Genomic DNA, 20269 nt, shown 5'->3' on the forward strand with positions numbered 1-20269 from the left:
TGTCCCAGCGGGGATGGGGACACTCAGGCAGTGCATGGAGGTGTGCTGCAGTGGGCAGAGCCAGCCGAGGAGGGGACACAGAACGTGGGACACGCGGCCACAGCACACGGGCCACAAGTTAGAGGGCCAAGGGGACACAGGGACGATGGATGCCACACTGTGGGGATGCAGGAGGGGGATGGGAACAGTGGGCCTTGAGATCCAGGCATTTGGAGACACCGGGGATGTGGGACACTGGGCTGTGGTAACAGAGCTGTGAGGACATGGGACACCGAGCTCTGAAACACAGGCCTAGGGGGACATGGGGACACAGGGCTGGGGCAACACAGGCCCATGGGGCACGGAGACACAGCACTAGGGGACAAAAACTCATGGGGACGCGCAACTAGGGGACACCAGGCCATGGAGACACAGGGCTACGGGGACACGGGACTAGGGAACACGGCACCAAGCCCCACCGTACCCTGCAGAGACCCTCCAGTACCCCCGGCGTCCAGCAGGGGGCAGAGCCCTACATCCCCCTCCTCCCCCACCCCGCCGTGCCATTGCACCCCATACCCGCTCCTCCCCCACCCCGCCGTGCCATTGCACCCCATACCCGCTCCTCCCCCACCCCGCCGTGCCATTGCACCCCATACCCACTCCTTCCCCACCCCGCAGTGCCATTGCACCCCATACCCGCTCCTCCCCCACTCCTCCGTGCCACTGCACCCCGCACCCCACACCCCTCCTCCCCCACCCCGCAGTGCCATTGCACCCCATACCCGCTCCTCCCCCACTCCTCCGTGCCACTGCACCCCGCACCCCACACCCCTCCTCCCCCACCCCGCAGTGCCATTGCACCCCACACCCACTCCTTCCCCACCCAGCCGTGCCACTGCACCCCATACCCCCTCCTTCCCCACCCCGCCGTGCCACTGCACCCCATACCCGCTCCGCCCCCGTGCCGCCCCGCTCCGTCCATTGGCTCCCCTCGTCACCCTCCGCCTCTCGCCGTTCGGGCCGCAGCGGGGCGGGCCGGAAGTGCCGGCGCTGTGGCTGCGCCGCTCTGCGCTGCGCCGCTCTGCGCTGCGCCTGCCCGCTGGTGGCGCAACGCCGGGGTCGGGACAGGGATCGGGAGCGAGGCTGCGGCGAGAGACGGTGAGAGCTGTGGGGGACGAGGACGGCCTGGCTGGGGTCCCCCTCACCTCGGCTTCCCCCTGCGCCTTCCCCATCGCCCCATAGCGAGGCCTTTACCTGGACCTTGGCACCCCACGGCCCCTCTGGGGTCATCTCAGCTCCCCACTAGCTTAGGGCTAAGCCCTGGGAGACCCTTCCTCTAGCCCAGCCTCACTTTTACTGCTGTCATTTCGCTTCAGTCTGGCGTCGATTTTCACTCTGTGGTGCTTTCCATGTTCCCCTCCGCACAGTCGTTCAGGTTTCGGGGACAGGTAGCCCAGGCTGGCTTGGATGTGCTCTTATTTCTGTTCAGCTGGGACGGCACCGGGGGAGCTGTGTGCTGCAGAGATGCTTGATTACTGATCTTCTAACGAGGGAGTAAAACCCCTGTTTATCCGTGAGCTGTGTAAAGAAAAAGGGGTGATTCTTGGCTTTTTTTACGAGGCAAACCGTTTATTCCTGGAGGTTTTATGAGGAAAAAGAGTCTGTTCTCGGGGTGTGTGTCTGTCTGTTAGGAGGACGGTGGTTTCTGATGAGGAAAATGCTTTAATCTGGGCTTTGGATAAGGAAAGCAGTTCGATTTTGAGGTTTGGTGAGGGAAATGGTTTATCTGGTGGGTTTTGCCGAGGAAAATGATTTATTCTGGTTTTCTGGCAGATTTAACACCGAGTGAGGTTTATTTTATCCCTTGTGGCAAGAGAACTTTAAAGACACGAGGGAAATAAAGCGGCTAAAAAGGGAAGGTTGATCAGGGTGGGGTTGGGACACAGAGTGTTACACTTTAATTCTGTCCCTTAATTTCACAGCATTTCAAGGTTGTGCTCTGCCAGCTGAGTTGCCAACCCCCAGCAGCAAGTTGTGTGGATGGGAAATGAGGGATTTTTTCCACTTCCACTGTCACCTCCCAGCTCATAGCAGAGCCTCGCCACAGTTGTCACCCCGTGACTTTGAGCTGGTCACGCCAGAGTGAATGGTGCTGAGTCCCTCTGGCAGAAAGGGAGGAGTAGGAGTGTGGTCTGACCCACTGTGGTAGGCTTTTGGTTGTTGGATCTCTGCCTACGTGGCTGTGGTGGAGTCAGCCACACTGACAAACCCTGCTTGAGGAGATCCGGGATTTTTTGTGGGGTTTGGAGATCAGACCCTCAGGTTCTCTTTCATACAAACTGAGCTCTCTCAGTGAGAGCCACCAGTGAAGCTCCCAGGAGCACCACCTTCCTCTGCCTGGAGCTCCCTGCACTCTTGCTGCCCAAGTTCTGCCTGTGTTGTCCTCCAGACCCACCCCAACTGTATTTGGATTTCCTGCCACAAAGCCTCGAGCATGTTTCTACTTCCCTTAACTGCATCCTCTCAATTCTTTTCTGACCATTTCAGTCTTCTAACAAACTTCTACCAGGAGGCCCAGCGTGGAGGCATCATTTTGACTTCCTTAATTTTGTCCACGACCTAGAAACAGGCATGCCTCTTGTTTTCTGAGTATTGGCCAGCTTCTGTCTACCTGCAGGATATTTCCATGTTCACCCCTGGCTTTGGGTTGGAACAGAACAGTCAGGTCCAGGAGAAGTTAAACAGAGATGAGTCTTTGCCCTACTTCTGTGAGAAGAAAGAAGGGGGTGGAATGTAATGAGGCATTTCTGGCCTTGTAGAGAACAGGACAGGTGAGCTCCTGCTCTGGGCAACTTCCTACCAGAAGGGTTTAGTAGAGAAGACAGAGCTGGACTCATCCTTTGGGTGGACAGCAGGGGGGCAGGAGGCAATGGGGAAAGGCAGCAGTGTGGGAAACCTAAGTTAGATGAATTTTTATTTGCCTAGCATGAAGATGACCAACCACTGGAACAAGGGAGCAGGGAGGCTGTGAGATCTCTGTCGTTGCAGATGATGAAAACTCAACTGCATGAGGCTTTGAGAATCCCAGAATGGGGGGGGTTGGAAGGGACCTCTGGAAATCATCCATGCAACCCCTTGCTAGATCAGGGCCACCCACAGCAGGTTGCCCAGAATCACAATGTCCAAGTAGGTTTGGAATTTCTCCAGAGAAAGATACTGCAAAACCTCTCCAGGCAGCCTGCCCCAGGGCTCTGACCTCACAGGAAAGAAGTTTCTCCTTATGTTGAGATGGAACCTCCTGGGTGCAGTTTGCACCCACTGCCCCTTGTCCTATCACTGGGCACCGCCGACGTGAGTCTGGGCCCAGCTTCTTATCCCCCACCCTTCAGCTCTTACTGAGCATTGAGCAGATCCCCTCCCAGGCTGCTCTTCTCCAGGCTCTACAGCCCCAGGGCTCTCAGCCTTTCCTCCACACAGAGATGCTGCAGGCCCCACAGCATCTTCCCAGCCCCCACTGGACTCTTTCCAGTAGTTCCCTGTCTCTTGAACTGGGGAGCCCAGAGCTGGACCCATCTATGTGTCCTTACCAGGGCAGAGTAGAGGGAGAGAAGAACCTCCCTTGCCCTGCTGGCCACACACTTCTTCATGCATCCCAGGACCCCAGTGGTCATCTTGGCCAGAGGAGCAGATTGCTATCTCATGGGCAACTTAGTGCCCACCGTTAGGATCATCTCCTCACTGATGTGCCTCTTTGCTTTCTCTCAGAGCAGAGGAATGATGCTGAGCAGCCTCCTGCCTTCAGCAGGAGATGGGAACTGCTATTACATCCTGACAGAAGACTGCACCTACGGCAGCAAGTACTTCCAGGCTGGCAACATGTGCTTCTGCAGCGAGAGGAGCTACCTGCGCAACTTCTCCAGCGAGGGGCCCCCGGCCTGCTTCCTGAAGGTCATCATGCTGGACGACAGCTCCACCGTCACCGTCAACATCGAGATCCTCCAGCCCGTGCGCCAGGAGACCGCAGCCTTCCTCCTGGCCATCGGCAGCCACACCGAGCGCCTCAACTACTTCCTGGAGAGGCTGAGCCTCGAAGCAGCTCTGCGGGCAGTGCCGGGCCAACAGGTGATGGTGGAGATCGACCGGCAGCATCTCCCTGGTGTCATCCGCTACGTGGGCAGCACCTGCAGGAACAGCTCGGCTGTGCTGGCGCCCTGCTTCTTCGGGGTGGAGCTACAGGTGAAGTGGACAAGGCTTGGGAGAAGTCAATGTCGAGGGTAGGAAGGTTCTATAGAAGGATCTGGCCAGGCTGGATCAATGGGACAAGGTCAGTGGGATGAGGTTCTAAAGGGCCAAGTGAAGGATCATGCACTCGGGTCACAACTACCCGAAGGCTGCAGACTTGGGGCAGAGTAGCTAGAAACTGTCTATTGGGACAGGCCTTGAGGGTACTGGCTGACAGCAGCTGGAGATGAGCCAGAGTGTGCCCAGGTGGCCAAGAAGGCCACCAGCAGCCTGGCTTGGATCTGCAGTAGTGTGGCCAGCAGGACCAAGGCAGGGATTGGGCACTGGTGAGGCTACATCTTAAGTTCTGGGATCAGGTTTGGGCCCCTCACTCCAAAAAAGACACTGAGGGGCTGGAGCAGGTTCAGAGGAGGGCAAGGAAGCTGGTGAAGGGTCTGCAGCACAAGTCTGGTGACGAGTGGGAGAGGGACCAGGGGTTGTTGAGCCTAGAGAAAAAGAAACTGAGGAGAGACCTTCTGGCTCTCTACAACTCCCTGAAAGGAATTTGGAATGAGGTGGGGTTGGTCTCTTCTCTCAAGGAACAAGTAATAGGACAAGAGCAAGTGGACTGAAGTTGCCCCAGAGTGGGTTTAGGTTGGACGTGAGGAACAATTTCTTCATGTAAATGGTTGTGAAGGCCTAGCCAAGGCTGCCCAGGGCAATGGAGGAGTCTCCATCCCTGGAGCGTTCTCAAAGCCCTGTAGACGTGGTGTTGAGGGGCATGGTTTAGTGGCAGTGCTGTAGTGCTGGGCTGGAGGTTGGACTCTGTGATCTTAAAGGTCTCTGCCAACCAAACCGATGCTGTGAAAGTAAGTTGCCTGTTTTCACCTTGTCTCTTTTTTTGGTGTTTCTCCAGGGTGAGGGTGAAAACAAAGGACGTAGCGATGGCTCCTACCACGGCACCGAGTATTTCAAGTGCAAGAGGAACTGTGGGGTTTTCCTGCCCTTTAACAGAATCCAGTTTGGTCCCATAGTGGATGATGACTACATGAAACAGAAACCAAAACTGGACACAGTGGAGAATGTTCCTGTGAAAGTGGGAGATGCAGTTAGCTTCTACGTGGACGAGGTCCTCACCAAGGGAGTAGCCATGGCAGTTTACAAGGAGGGAGCCCAATGGTTCGTTAAAGTCTGCCCGGTAAGAGCAGCCTCGGGGTTCAGGGAGGATTTCAAACCAAGTTGTCTTCTGGTGGGACATCAAAGAGACAAAAAACTTGCCAGACCTTGAAATACTAGTTGATATTGCAGGGTTTCTCCTGAGTCTCACAGATGGAGCTGATAGATCTTCCTCCCCTTTCAGGAAGAAGAAGGAACAACAGACATCTTCCGGGAAATCCCCATGGATTCCATTGTGAAGGAAAGCTTGCAAAGTATGTTGTTTGTCACCAGACATCTCATGGAGGTTTCACTTTTGTTCTCTACAGGGTTATGAAACTAAAAATCCCACAAAAGCTTCAGCTAGTCCCAGCTCAGTTGATCAAGAGGCAGAGAAGGTCCATGGAAATGTCTCACCTTCTAGACAAAACTTTGTAATAGGCAACTAAAACTGAGTCTACCCAGTCACGAGGCAGAAGAGTCTCATGGAAGGGAAGAGACATTTCCTACAGGAGAAGACACCACTGGGTTCAAAGTCTTTAATTTAGCTGTAGAAGGTGGAGCAAGAGCTGCCTCCTGATGCCAGACAGATTTGGAGAGGATGTTTTGAGTTCTTGGACAAGACCATGGCCTCTTTAAGACAATGAATGGTCAGCATTTGGTCTGCTCCAAGAGAAATTCAAGTTTGGAACAGGCTTCCTAGGGAAGGGCTTCAATCTCCGTCCCTGGAGGTGTTGAAGGGAGGCAGAGATGTGGTGCTGAGGGCTGTGGTTTAGCACCAGCTTTGGCAGAGTTGAGAGAATGTTTGGACTCAGTGATCTTAAAGGTCTTTTCCAAGCAAAATGAATCTGTGATTCTGAGACTAATTATCAGAACCTCTCTGATGCCTTCAGAAGACACCCACAGAGCTTTCACAGCCATCCTGAGGGGAGTAATTGGGTAACAACACCCCTACTGCTGTCATTTCAGGAGCCAAACATGGCTCTCAGAAGGGTTAGATTAGCTCCCGTGTCAACAAGAAGTTGGAGTGAGCAGTCTTGAGCAGGAAAACAAGGAGCAGGATTGTCCTGGTAGACCAGTTTGGTCATACCACTGGGAATTACACCTTGTGTCTCTGGTGTTCAGTTTCTTCCCTGTCCATGTGGTCTGTAATTTGAAAACAGACCTGACTTAGTGTGAGTTGAGATCCAAATGTGTCATCAGATGTTGACTTCCTCCCTCACCCATCATTTTGTCACCCCCTAGGTTTATTTTCACCAGTGGTGTCCAACGTGGGCTTGGTACACCCAAACCAAATGAAACATGAGATAAGTGAGAGTGGTGAGGAGTGTCCAAGTTGGATTTCATCCTTGGAGGTCAACTCCATGGTCCAGATCACCTTGGATAAGGGAAATCAGGTTTCCGGAATCATCCGCTGGTTGGGCTACCTGCCCCAGATCAAGCACAAGATGGCAGGAGTGGAACTGGTAAGCAGCAGCCCATGGGGACATCATGCATCAGAACGGGCAGGTTTGGGTTGCTCTGAGCTTTGAAAGTCTGCAGCTCTTATCTCACAGCGTGGCCTGGGTCTCTGAGGTGTCAGAGCTGAGCTTTGAGGTCAAGCACATGATTGTGCCCTTCCTGAAGCTGGGGAGGAGAGTATGGCATGATGACGCAGTGAAGCTGGTGGAGGGTCATGGAGGTCTTTTGAGGAGCAGGGTTGTTGAGCCTGGAGAAAAGGAGGCTGAGAGGAGACCTTTTGGCTCTTACAACTTCCTGACAGAAGGTTAGAGCCAGGTGGGGGTTGGTCTCTTCTCCCAAGGAGTAAGGGATAAGGCAAGAGGAAGTGGCTTCAGGTTGCCCCGGGGTAGGTTTAGTTTGGACGTGATGAACAATTTATTCATGGGAAGGGTTGTCAAGACTTGGCCCAGGCTGCCCAGGGCAGGGGTGGAGTCCCCATCTCTGGAGGCATATAGAAGCTGTGTAGATGAGGTGCTGAGGGACATGGTTTGGTGGTAAACTTGGCAGTGTTGGGTTGATGGTTGGGCTCAATGATCTTGAAGGTCTTTTGCAACCTAAACAGTTCTGTTTGATTTCATGCTGAGGGCTCTCTTCTAGAGTGATGTTACGGTAACGTGAGGTGGAACAATCATCAGTGGGTTCCAAACAACCAGAATCAGTGGAAACAGCCAATGAAACAGGACCACACTTCTGCAGTGCTCTTGAGATACGAAATGGCCATGTTGGAGGTGGCACCTCGCTCGTGGACAGCCTCCTCTGATGTTGTCCCTTGGTGCTCTCTGCCCAGGATGAAGATAAGGGGGTGACGGACGGCGAGTGGCTGGGCCAGTACTACTTCCACTGCCCTCCGAAGCGTGGCCTCTTCGTGAAGCTGCAGTCCTGCCAGCCTGACGTCCGCTTCCAGTGGTCGCGCAGCAGCCAGCGGAGCCTGGGGCATTGTGGTGAGCTCCCTCAGCAGATGGGCTGAGGTGGGGCACGGGAACGCTGCCATGGCATCGGAAAGGTTGGGAAGGACTCCAGGATCACCGAGTCTAACCCTTAACCCAGTACTGATAGGTCACAACCAAACCATGGCCCTCAGCACCACATCCTTTCAAAGCCCTCTGGTGATGTGGAGACTCCATCAGTGCCCTGGGCAGCCTGGGCCAGGCCTCACAACCCTTTCCGTGAAGAAACTGTTCCTTTGGTCTTACCTAAACCCACCCTGGTGCAACTTGAGTCCATTTCCTCTTGTCATGTCACTTGTTCCTTGGAAGAAGAGACCAACCCCACCTGTCTCAAGTCTCCTTTCAGGGAGTTGTAGAGAGCCAGGTCTCCCCTCAGCCTCCTTTTCTTCAGACTGAACAACCTCAGGTCCCTCAGCTGCCCCTCACCAGACCTGTTCTCCAGACCCTTCCCCAACTTCATTGCCCTTCTGTGAACCTGCTCCAGCCCCTCAGTGTCCTTGGAGTAAGGGTCCCAAAGCTGATCCCAGGATTTGAGGTGAGACCTCACCACTGCCCAGTTCAAGGGAACAATCCCTGCCCTAGTTCTGCTGGCCACACTATTGCAGATCCAAGCCAGGCTGCTGGTGGCCTTCTTGGCCACCTGGGCACACTCTGGCTCATGTTCAGCTGCTGTCAACCAGCACCCCAAAGGCCTGTCCCACTAGGCAGTTTCTAGCCACTCTGCCCCAGGCCTGGAGTCTTCATGGGGTTGTTGTGACTCGAGTGCATGATCCATCACTTGGCCTTACCACAGAATGGTTTAGTTGGAAGAGCTTTCAAAGATCAAGTTCCAACCCTCTGCCATAGGCAGGGAGACCTCCCACTAGAACAGGTTGCTCAAGGCCTCATCCAACCTGGCCTTGAACACCTCCAGGGAGGGAGCAGCCACAGCCTCCCTGGGCAACCTGTTCCAGTGTTTCACCACCCTCACTGTAAAGAACTTCTTCCTAACATCTGGTTTAACTCTCCCCTCTGCCAGTTTCAACCCATTCCTCCTCATCCTGTCATTACAAGACCTTGTTCAACCTCATGCCATTGGCCTTGTCCCACTGATCCAGCCTGGAAGGAAAGATGGTTAGGTTTGATCTTTCTTTTCAGTAGATGAATTACTAGAGACAGGTCTTCATTCCAGCATGGTTGGGTCTCAGCAGAGGCAGGTGGTGACATCTGAGCAGACTTCTGGGGCATCAGGGAAGCACAAAGTTGGGAAGCTAAAGGGATTTGCTTCTGTTTCTTCTCTTGCAGGAGACCAAGAGGTGCCTCCCCAGGCTCCAGATAGTTTTCCTCCTCTGAGGGATGAGGCAGCAGTGCGTGTCCTGAAAGGGCGGATGAAGGGGATCCAAGGCCACTGTAATTCCTGCTACATGGATGCAGCTCTCTTCAGGTAAGGACCTGCTTGGGTGGAGCCTTTGTCCAACTCTTAAAAGCCCTCATGAAGTGTCCAGCAGTCCCCTGTACCTCCAGACTTGCTGGAAGCCTACCCAGTGTAGAGCAGTGGAGATGCAGCCTCAACACTTGCTGCTTTTTGATCTCATCCTGGTACGGTTGAGGTTCTCAAGCCCCGAAGTGGTCCTCTTGAGTACCTAAGGTACCCTTGTGCCTGTCACAGGGCACCGAGAGGTGCTCGTTCTCTGCACTTGGACCATGGTGACTCTGTCAGTGGAGGTAATGGCTGGAAACGTTTCAAAGCAAGCACCCAGGAGGTCCCAGCTTCACTCTGCTGCACTTATTTGGTGAGGACAAGGCTCTGGAGCCTCCTCCATGAGCAGTTTTGGCTGCAAAGTACAAGATTTGTCTCTCTCTGAGCTGTGTCCCTGCTTACCACCAGTGTTAGTTGGCCCAGACGTGGTTGCTCTCACTGTGGAGACACTTTGCCTCTCACCTCTCTCCTAACTGCATGCATGGAGTGTTGGAAGGAAAAGCCACCAAATGTCACCAGGCACAAATGTTTGGCTCTAACTCGCTGCACGCCCATCAGGCTTAGACCCCTCCTGCTCTTTTCACAGCCTCTTCTCTTGTACATCCGTGGTGGACTCCATGCTCTTCAGGCCCTTCCCACTGTGTGACCGGAATGTCCAGAGCATTCTGCGGGACGAGATTGTGACCCCGCTCCGGAAGTGAGTATGGACCACAGGAGGTGCTGCTGCTGTTGAGTGAGAGCTGGACAGCCTGGAGAGCTGGGCGACAGGAGCCTCATGAAGCTCATCAAGGGCAAGTGTAGGGTCCTGCAGCTGGCGAGGAATAATGCCCTGCACCAGTACAGGTGAGGGGTGACCTGCTGGAAAGCAGCTCTGTGGGGAAGGACCTGGAAGTGCTGGTGAACAAGTTCACCATGAGCCAGCAATGTGCCCTAGTGGCCAAGAAGGGCAATGGTGAGTGGTGCATTAAGTGTGGCCAGCAGCTGGAAGGTTCTCCTGCCCCCTCTCTACTCTGCCCAAGGGAGGCCACATCTGGAGTCCTGGGTCCAGTTCTGGGCTTCCCAGTTCAAGAGAGATAGGAAACTACTGGAGAGAGTCCACTGGAGTCTCTGAAGATGCTGAGGGACCTGGAACATCTCTGTGAGGAGGAAAGGCTGAGAGCCCTGAGGCTGTTTAGACTGGAGAAGAGCAGCCTGGAAGGGGATCTGCCCGATGCTCAGCAAGAGCTAAGGGGTGGGGGGGCGAGGGGCTGGGACCAGTCTTTTCTCATTGGTGCCCGGGGACAGGACAAAGGGCTCCAGTCACAAACTGGAACCTAGGAGGTTCCACCTGAACATGAGGAGAATATTCTTTCCTGTGAAGTTGCTGGAATCCTGGAGTGGGCTGCCCAGAAAGGTTGTGCAGTCTCCTTATCTGGAGAGCTTCCAAACCCACCTGGGCATTGTGACCTTGGGCAAAATGCTCTGGGTGCCACTACTTTAGCTGAAGGATTGCACTGGATGATCTCCAGAGGTCGCTTCCAAGCCCACCATGCTGGGATTCTGAAAAGCTGGACAAGAGCTGGCACCAAGCACTGTGAGCCCAGAGCCAGCTGTGCCCTGGGCCAATACCCAGCAGCATGGGCAGCAGGGGGAGGGAGGGGATTCTGCCCCTCTGCTGCACTCTGCTGAGACCTGGCCTGCAATGCTGGGGACAGTTCTGGAGTCGTCAGCAGAGACATGGGCCTGTTGGAGTGGAGCCAGAGGAGGACACGGGAGCGATAGGAGGACTGGCTGCTCTCTGCTGTGAGGCCAGGCTGGGGTTGTTCAGTCTGGAGCAGAGAAGGCTCAGGGAGACTTTCTGGTGGCTTTTCAAGACTTAAAGGGGGCTACAGGAAAGATAGGGAGGAACCTTCATCAGGGATTGTGGTGATAGGACACTGAGTGATAGTTTCAAGCTGGAAGAGGGGAGATTTGGATGGGGTATTAGGAGGAAATTCTGCACTGTGAGGGTGGGGAGACCTTGGCCCAGGTTGCCCAGAAAGAGGTGGTAGATGCCCCATCCTTGGAACCATCCCTGGTCAGGTTATTTGGTGCTTTGAGCAACCTGCTCTAGCTGAAGATGTCCCTGCAGACTGCAGGAGGGTTGAACTAGATGACCTTCAAAGCTTTCTTCCAAACCATTCTGTGACTCCTTAATGTTTTGATCACTGGAGAGGTCACCTGCAGCTGCTTCCTCCTAGGACTGGCTTTGTCCATGCTGGCAGCGTGATGCACCTCAGGGAGCAGCTGACAGAGAAGGGGCAGTGTTCCAGCTTCACCAATGCTGAGAAAGGTAAGGTGCTTTCTGGGGTCTTCCTCAAGCTGCTTCACTTCAGGTTGCTTCATCCAAGCCCCTCACTGACACATTTTCCATAATCCCAGCTTTTCAGACTTGGCTGGAATTTGTCCCAAAGTCTGATGGAAAGCTGGGAATTTGGTGGGTCTCTACCTGCTGGCAGCTGTCACTGGGAGGGGATTTTCAGTTTCTATGATTGTCTCCAATTCACTTTTGGTGTTGGCTCTAAGTGTCCAGTAAGGTCTCTGAGATAATGCTGGTGTGGTGGGATTGTAATGGTGGCACCAAACTGGGAGCAGTGGCTGACACTCCAGCAGGCTGTGCTGCCATTCAGCCAAACCTGGGCAGCATGGAGGGATGGGGAAGGAGAACTTCATGAAGTTCAACAAGGGCAAGTGCAGAGTCCTGTGGCTGGAGAGGTGAGGGGGTGCAGCTCTGCACAGAAGGACCTGGGAGTGCTGATGGCCAGCAAGGTCACCATGAGCCAGCAATGTGCCCTTGTGGCCGAGAAGGCAAATGGTCTCCTGGCCAGCATGTGAAGGGAGGTTCTTCTTCTCTACTCTGCCCTGATGAGGCCACATCTGGAGTTCTAGGTCCAGTTCTGGACTCCCCATCTCAAGAGGGAAAGAATCCAGCAGAGGCTACAAAGCTGCTGAGGGGCCTGGAACATCTCTGTGAGCAAAGGCTGAGCGCTGGGGCTGTGTAGGATGGAGAAGAGCAGCCTGAGAAGGGATCTGCTCAATGCTCAGCAAGAGCTGAAGGGTGGGGGGCAAGAGGATGGGGCCAGACTCTTGTCAGTGGTGCCCAGTGACAGGACAAGAGGCAGTGGGCTCAAACTGGAACCCAGAAGGTTCTGTCAGGAGAAACCTCTTGGCTTGGAGGGTTCAGAGCCATGGAGCAGGCTGCCCAGAGATGTGGAGTCTCCCTCTCTGGAGAGCTTCCAAACCCACCTGGACATTGAGATCTTGGGCAGCCTGGTTTAGCAGAGGAGTTGGAGTGGATGACCTCCAGAGGTTCCTTCTAAGGCCACCATGCTGGGATTCTGCAAGAGTGCACTGTGTGAGGGCACCAGTGTGGTGTGACCTGCTGCTGGTGGTGTGTGACCTGTGCTTGTCTCTCTCACCCTTCCAGATCCTGAGGAGTTCCTCACTCTCATAATGCACCAGATCCTAAGAATAGAACCGCTCTTGAGACTCCAGTAAGTTCCCACCTCAAAGTGACCTGATTTACCTCCTTGGTCACTCACCTCACAAACTCTGTGTGTGACTTGGACCTTCTCATACAGGCTTTGGAGCTACAGCTCCTCTCTGCTGTCCATGTGATCTTGCTTGTTGTCATCTTCTCTCAGGTGACACATTCAGGACACTTCTAAGCTCTCCCTGAAGGTGATAAAATGGTGATAAAAAACTTGTCTCATCTTCAGGGAGAGACAGCAATGGTTTAAGAAACATAGTGTCCCAACTTCAGTGTGGAGCCAGCAGAATCTGACAGCCTTTAGATGCTTTTGGGTGGTGTCCAGACATTCAAGTTGGCTCAGACCCTGCAGCCTCTCAACCAGACAGTCCATGGATGCAGTCCCAGTTTTTTAGGACTCTACAAAGACAATGAGAGGCTGAAGGCAGCCAAAAATAGCCACATAGAAGGGGATTGTTGGGTTTCTGTGGATCTTTGTTGGCACATCAGCCAAGCTGGTAGATCGTGGAGTGCTCCAAAAGGCTCCAGCACAAAGAGGACTCTGTCCTTCAGCTCCCCTGCAGAGGGTCAGCTGAAGGAAATCCTTTCTCTGCGGGCTTGTGGGAGGTCTTCTGCACACAACTCACCTCCTGAATGCAGCCAGTTCTGCTTGGTGGCTTTTGTAGGTGCAGTTATAAGTAGATCTTCCAGCTGAAAAATGAGTCTGCTCCAAATATAGCACAGTGGCCTTCAAAATTTACACCAGCAAGGAGAAATTTGAGTTTTGCTTGAGGGGTAGTGAGACTGAAGATGCAGCTTGTGCCCTCGTGGCACATAGTTCTGGGTGGACAAATTGCTTTGTGTTTCACCAAGCAGCCCTTGATGCCTTGGGCCCAGACACTTCTTGCAGGACAAACCCGGTATGTCCTCCAGGAGCTGAGATGTTTGTTCCACCACATGAGCAACCCCCATGACCCAACTCCTTGCAGGTCAGGAGGCCAGGAGCAGGACTGTTACTGTTACCAGATCTTTATGGACAAACAGGAGGATTTGGTGGTACCTGATGTGCAGCAGTTAGTGGAACGTTCCTTCCTATCCTCCGAGCTGAAGCTAGTGGAGGTGAGCCCAGCTACCACCTTCCTGCTTTCTGCTGCCTCTTTCTTGCTTCCACCAACGTTCTTCTTCCTGCCAGTGAGGTTGTGGTGGGTCTGGTCTTGCATCCAACCCTGCTGATCAGTAGAATCTATAGAATCATAGAATTGTTTGGTTTGGAAAAGACCTCTAAAGTCATCAAGTCCAGCCATCAGCCTAAGACAACATTAGGATGCAGCCAGAAGAGAAAGGTCATGAGGAATCTGAGGGGGACTGGGGTGAGGGCTTTGCCTTTCCTTTTGCCAGTTTGTCTTGGGAATGCCCAGAGCAGAAGGTCTTTAGTCCCGTGGAGACAGAAGAGCCTCTGGAGGTTGTCCCTTCTGGCAGGATGACTCATTTCTCTTTCTTTTCCCAGATCCCTTCTTGCTTCATTATCCAGATGCCACGTTTTGGGAAGGAGTACAAGATGTTCAGTAAAATCATTCCTTCCCTGGAGCTGGACATCACAGATCTGCTGCTTGACAGTAAGTTCTTTGGCTGTGGTAAAGCTCCTGGCTGGGACTGTGAGCCACCAGGTAATGGCTCTCACCAATTTGAGTTGTGAGCAGGTGTGAGGTGGGATCAGGATGTGGAGGTTGTTCCATGTGCAGGTGAGAGGTGGGATCAGGATGTGGAGGTTGTTCCATGTGCAGGTGAGAGGTGGGATCAGGATGTGATTCTTTGAATGTCAGTTTGGGCACAATGAATTGGATTTCAAGTGAGACCCAGAGAAGGTCCATCCATCCCCTGTTGTCCCTGCAGGTCCCAGGGAGTGCTGTGTGTGTGGTGACGTTGCCACCCTGGAGTGTTCAGAGTGCTTCAAGGACAAGATGTTCTCAGCTACAGGCCTGAAGCAGTTCTGCAGCTCCTGCTCCAGACAGGTATTTCCTCTTGGCTGCTCCTCAAGTCTTGTCTTGCTCAGAGCCCCATCCAACCTGACCTGGAATGGTTCATAGAATCATAGAATCAACCAGGTTGGAAGAGACCTCCAAGATCATCGAGTCCAACCTATCACCCAGCCCTAGCCAGTCAACTAGACCATGGCACTGAGTGCCTCATCCAGTCTTTTCTTGAAGACCCCCAGGGACGGTGCCTCCACCACCTCCCTGGGCAGCCCATTCCAATGGGAGGGCAGCCCATTCCAATGGGAGGGCAGCCCATTCCAATGGGATGCAGGGATGGGACATCTCCCACCTCCCTGGGCAACCTGGGCCAGTGTTTCACCAACATTGGTGTACAAAATTTTGTCCTTAGATTTAGTCAAAGTCAGAATCCCAGCATGGTGGGGGTTGGAAGGGACCTCTGGAGATCATCCAGTCCAACCCTCCTGCTCCAGCAGAGTCATGCACAGAAGCTTGCCCAGGATCACAATGCCCAGGTGGGTTTGGAAGTCCTCCAGAAAAAGAGACCCCACAGCCTCTCTGGGCAGCCTGCTCCTGGGTTCCAGTTTGTGCCCACTGCCCCTTGTCCTGCCACTGACCACCACTGACAAGAGTCTGGCCCCAGCCTCTTGCCTCACACACTTCAGCTCTTGCTGAGCATTCAGCAGATCTCCTCTCAGGCTGCTCTTCTCCAGGCTAAACAACCCCAGGGCTCCCAGCCTTTCCTCCTCACAGAGATGCTCCAGGCCCCTCAGTAGTTGTGGAGCCTCTACTGGACTCTCTCCAGGAGCTCCCTCTTGAACTGCAGAGCCCAGAACTGGACCCAGAACTCCAGATGTGGCCCCACCAGGGCAGAGTAGAGAGGGAGGATAACTTTCCTCCATGTGCTGGCCACACTCCTCTTTCATTCACTCCAGGAGACCATTTGCCTTCTTAGCCACAAGGGCACATTGTTGGCTCGTGATGAACTTGTCCACCAGCACTCCCAGGTCCCTCTCCTTGGAGCTGCTTTCCAGCAGGTCACCCCTCACCTGTACTGGTGCAGGAGGTTGTTCCTCCCCAGCTGCACGACTCTACACTTGCCGTTGTTGAGCTTCATGAGGTTATTGTCCTGCAACTCTCCATCCTGCCCAGGCCTCCTCTCCTTAGTTTCAAGCCACCACTGCTTGTCTCGTCCTGTCAGGCCCTGTTAGAACGCAGCCGGGTTCAGTTCTGGCCGCTCAGTGGTGCCACCCCGCCCTCATCTCCGCAGGTTCACTCCCACCACCACCGCAGCTCACACAAGCCTACTCGGCTGCACGTCCCAGAGGAGTTCCAGAGCAGGAAGGCCTGTGGCAGCCAGCAGGTCCCCCGCGAGAAGCTGGAGCTCTTCGCCGTGCTCTGCATCGAGACCAGTCACTACGTCTCCTTCGTGAAGTACGGCCCCGGCAGCCAGCACTGGATGTTCTTCGACAGCATGGCTGACAGGCACGGTGAGAGAGAGCATCGCTGCTAGGCTCGGCTTTGGGCGCCGCTGCCTGCTGTGTGCTGGGCAGCAGGCAGGGTTTGCAGTGCTCACATGGTCCATCCAACTTCCCCTTGAAGGCCCCTACACAGTTCAGGCTCTCTCTGGACCCTGTTTCCCTAGAGAAGACTATGGCTGTGCCAAGCACATGTGAGTTCCTCCTGGTGCTTTCATCCAGCTGCAGCTGGCTGCAACGTGGGCCCTTCCCTACTTCACTGGCCTCCAGACCTCAGCTGTGTTACTGTTGAGTGATAGCATTGATAGAATCCTAGGATGGTGAGGATTGGAAGGGACCTCTGGAGATCTTCCAGTCCAACCCCCTCAGCACCCACAGCAAGTTGCCCAGGATCACAATGGGCTTGGAATCTCTCCAGAGAAGGAGACTCCACAACCTCTCTGGGCAGCTTCTTCCAAGGCTCTGAACCCTCCAAGCCAAGAGGTTTCTCCTGATGGAACCTCCTGAGCTCCAGTTTGTGCTCATTGCTCCTTGTCCTGTCACTGAGCACCACTGAGAAAAGTCTGACCCCACCCTTTTGACACTTGCCCATTAGATACTGATGAGTGTTGAGAAGATCCCTTCAGTCATCTCCCCTCCAAGCTAAACAGTCCCAGGTCCCACTTGATCTGTGGGTTCTCGTCTCTAGGTAACTCACTTGGACCTTTCTCCTTCTTTCTGGCTTAGGTGGTGAAAATGGCTTCAACATTCCCACTGTGACTCTCTGCCCTGAAGTGGCCAAGTACCTGGACTTGCCTCTGGCCGTGCTGGCCCTGGAGCAACCTCGGGACATGGATGGAGTGGCCAAGCGCCTCTTCTGTGATGCCTACATGTACATGTACCAGAGCAAGAAGATGTCCCTTTACAAGTGACACTGCCTGGGTCTGGTGCCACCAAGTAGTGAGAGATCAAACAGGAGCTTGGATCAACTCCACATCTCATCGGTGGTGAAGGCAGACAAGTTCAGGTGCATCAAGCTTGGTTCTTCTTACCTCCTCCAGCGTCTGCTATCAAGTTGCCCACATCAGCCTGTCTGGATGTGTTCTTGGTCTTACCAAGTGGTACTTTGTACTTCCAGCAGATCTGGACTCTCAACTTCATTCTCATTCCGTAACTTCCACCCTCCTTCCTCCCCAGGAATCTCTGTCCTACCTCAGAGTCCTCCTCAACATCCTTTTCTCCCTGGCAGCTCTTCTCTCCAAAGCCGAGGACCAACATCTCACCAAAACCATGTTCATCCTCCTTGAATTTCAAAGAGCACAAGGAAACCACCACCTCACCTTATTAAGACACCCTCACTTGTGGAATGAGAAAACCAAGACCTTTTGGTGTGGTTAAGAGATGAGTTGTGGAATCATAGTATTTCAGTTGGAAGAGACCTCCAAGATCATCAAGTCCAACCTTCAACCTAAACCCACCATGGTCAGGGCAAGGATTTGTCTTGTGGCGTTTAGGACCCATATCAAGTTGGGTCCTTGAGCTGTCTCCCCTTCTTCAGCACTTCCTGCCACCCTCTCTCATTTTTAACCATGAGGTGAACTGGAGATCTCTTGAGCTTCAAAGATGCTTCAAACCCATGGTTTTTTGGTAGGAACAAAACTGGAAGATTGATCAGAGGAACAGCAGATGGCCTCATGGTGCCTGCTCTTGTTTGCACTATTGTTATGTGATGAGGTCACTGAACCTCACTTTTAGCACTTCCTGTCCCATCTTTGAAGGCATTTTGGAGACCAAAATCAGACCTTTGAAGGAAAAAGTGTTAAAAATGAGCACTTTGGGCTTCTCTGCTGTGGCCTGGGGTCTCTGGGTGGGAACTGGTGAAGTCATCCAGATGGAGATTCTCTGCCCTTAACCACAGGCAGTCATGGAGTTAGAGAAGTCAGTGTGATGAGTTGCCCACACTCCATATTGCACTGATATTGCACTTTTAGGGGCACCTCCAGGAGTTCCAAACGTGCAGCCCAAACCATCTTCTTGCTGTTTCCCCCTCTTTTTGTCACATGCTTGAACCATGTGATGGATGTGGTGTAGGATGATTGTTGGAGGGTTGTGAGACCAGCTGGGATCTCAGCAGCTCAATTGTACTATCAGCTTTCTGGTGTGTCCTTTGGTACATGGTGGCCACAAAGGCCAGCTGGTGACTGGAAAATCCAGACTGTTAAGGTTTGAGAGCGCTGCTGTCCAGCTTCCAGCTGGCCTTGGTGAGCATTTGAGCCTCAACACCAAGTTGTTTTCATGGTACAGAAGGTGAACAGTGGCCTGGTCAAAGGAGGCCATCCTTCCTCTCTACTCAGCGTTGGTAAGGCCACACCTTACCAGTACTGGGGTACTGGCCCCAGTTTTGAGCTCTCCACTACAAGAGAGCCCAACAAAGAGCCGTGAAGATAGTGAAGGGACTGCTAAGAGCTGGAACCCCTGAGCCTTGAAGAAGGCTCATGGGGGGACCTCATCAATGTCTGTAAACACCTGAAGGAAGCGCACAAAGAAGACATCCAGGACCTTCTCCATGGTGTCATGACAGGACCAGAGGCTCTGGGCACAACACAGGAGGTTTCCTCTGACCATCAGGATGGACCTCTTTGCTGTGAGGATGGCAAGCAATGGCACAGGTTGCCCAGAGAGGTGACAGAGTCTCCATCCTTGGAATACTCAAAGTGGTCTTGGACCAAGTCAAAGCACAAGTGGTTGACAAACCTTTCTAGGGGTAGGAGAGATGGTGGCAGATCCAGCAATGGATCATCTGAAGGCTGGGTTAACTCTTTTCCTGCTTCTGCACTTACTGACCTCTGGCCGATCCTCTATGGCCATGGAGAGGCCTGGAGGGTGCTGCTGCCTTTCTTTGTCTACCTGAAGTTGTTGTTGTTCCTTCTTCCCTTCTCTCCAAAGAGCTCAGGACAATGTCCTCAGGTACACCAGGGGTTGGGCTTTTGTATCTCTGGTACTTCTGCTCTGAAAATGTTCCCTTGAGTAGTAAACTTCCCATGGTCAGAGTGTTGGGTGTGAAAAGCTGCGGCAGGGCTGGTGGGCTGGGAGTGCTGGTGGACAAGTTCACCATGAATCTGCAGTGTGCTCTTGTGGCCAGCAAGGCAAATTGCATCCTGGGGTGGGCGACAAAGAGTGTGGCCAGCAGATGGAGGTTCTCCATTCCCTCTACTCTGCTCTGGTGAGGCCATAGCTGGTCCAGTTCTGGGCTCCCCGGTTCAAGAGAGAGAGAGAAATACTGGAGACTCCAGTGGAGGCTGTGAAGGTGCTGAGGGGCCTGGAGCATCTCTGTGAGGACAGGCTGAGAGCCCTGGGGCTGTTGAGCCTGGAGAAGAGCAGCGTGTGAGGGGATCTGCTCAATGCTCAGCAGAAGCTAAAGGGTGGGGGACAGGAGGCTGGGACCAGACTCTTGTCATTGGTGCCCAGTGACAAGAAAAGGGGCATTGGGCACAAACTGGAAGCCAGGAGGTTCCACGAGAAGCCTCTTGGCTTGCAGCCCAGTAGCAGGCTGCCCAGAAAGGTTGTGGAGTCTCCTCTGGAGAGCTTCTAAACCCACCTGGACATTGTGATCCTGGGCAACCTGATGTGGGTGACTCTGCTTTAGCTGAAGGGTTGGACTGTGTGATCTCCAGAGGTCCCTTCCACTTCCCACCCCCCACCATGCTGGGATTCTGTTCCTGGGGTTGTTGAGATGCATCTCACAGGGCACTTCCTCACTGTGCCTCAGTTCTGTCTCTCAGGAGAACAGGATTGGCTTTGTCCTTGGTACAGATTTGGACAGGACTGGAGACAATCCATGTGGGAGACTCAATCTGTGCAGGTTTTCCCCTGCTACCATTCTATGCAACTTTTCTTGACCCTCTCAGGAGCCTTCAGACAATCACTGTGGGGACATGGAGCTACACCAGAACTGCCCTCTAGAATTAGGGTCACAGAATCATTCAGGTTAGAAAGGACATTTAAGGTCATAAAATCCAACCATTAAAAGTCCCCTGCTGCCACATGCTGCCTGCTGGGGACACCCT

At 53.6% G+C, this 20269-nt stretch overlaps 1 protein-coding gene across 1 annotated transcript; it reads left to right on the forward strand.

Annotated features, from left to right (window-relative positions):
• The first annotated feature begins 1015 nt into the window (after positions 1-1015).
• Positions 1016-19250, forward strand: LOC135181328 (ubiquitin carboxyl-terminal hydrolase CYLD-like). Its single transcript, XM_064154429.1, has 15 exons — positions 1016-1140; positions 3748-4218; positions 5120-5401; positions 5564-5633; positions 6604-6824; positions 7646-7799; positions 9090-9228; positions 9851-9961; positions 11484-11575; positions 12710-12776; positions 13741-13870; positions 14259-14367; positions 14645-14763; positions 16016-16235; positions 16950-19250. The coding sequence occupies exons 2-15, from the start codon at positions 3757-3759 to the stop codon at positions 17132-17134; spliced, it is 2361 nt and encodes a 786-aa protein (XP_064010499.1). The 5' UTR covers positions 1016-1140; positions 3748-3756; the 3' UTR covers positions 17135-19250.
• The last annotated feature ends 1019 nt before the right edge of the window (positions 19251-20269 follow it).

Source organism: Pogoniulus pusillus, chromosome 14 (genome assembly GCF_015220805.1).
Source record: "Pogoniulus pusillus isolate bPogPus1 chromosome 14, bPogPus1.pri, whole genome shotgun sequence".
NCBI lineage: Eukaryota > Metazoa > Chordata > Aves > Piciformes > Lybiidae > Pogoniulus > Pogoniulus pusillus.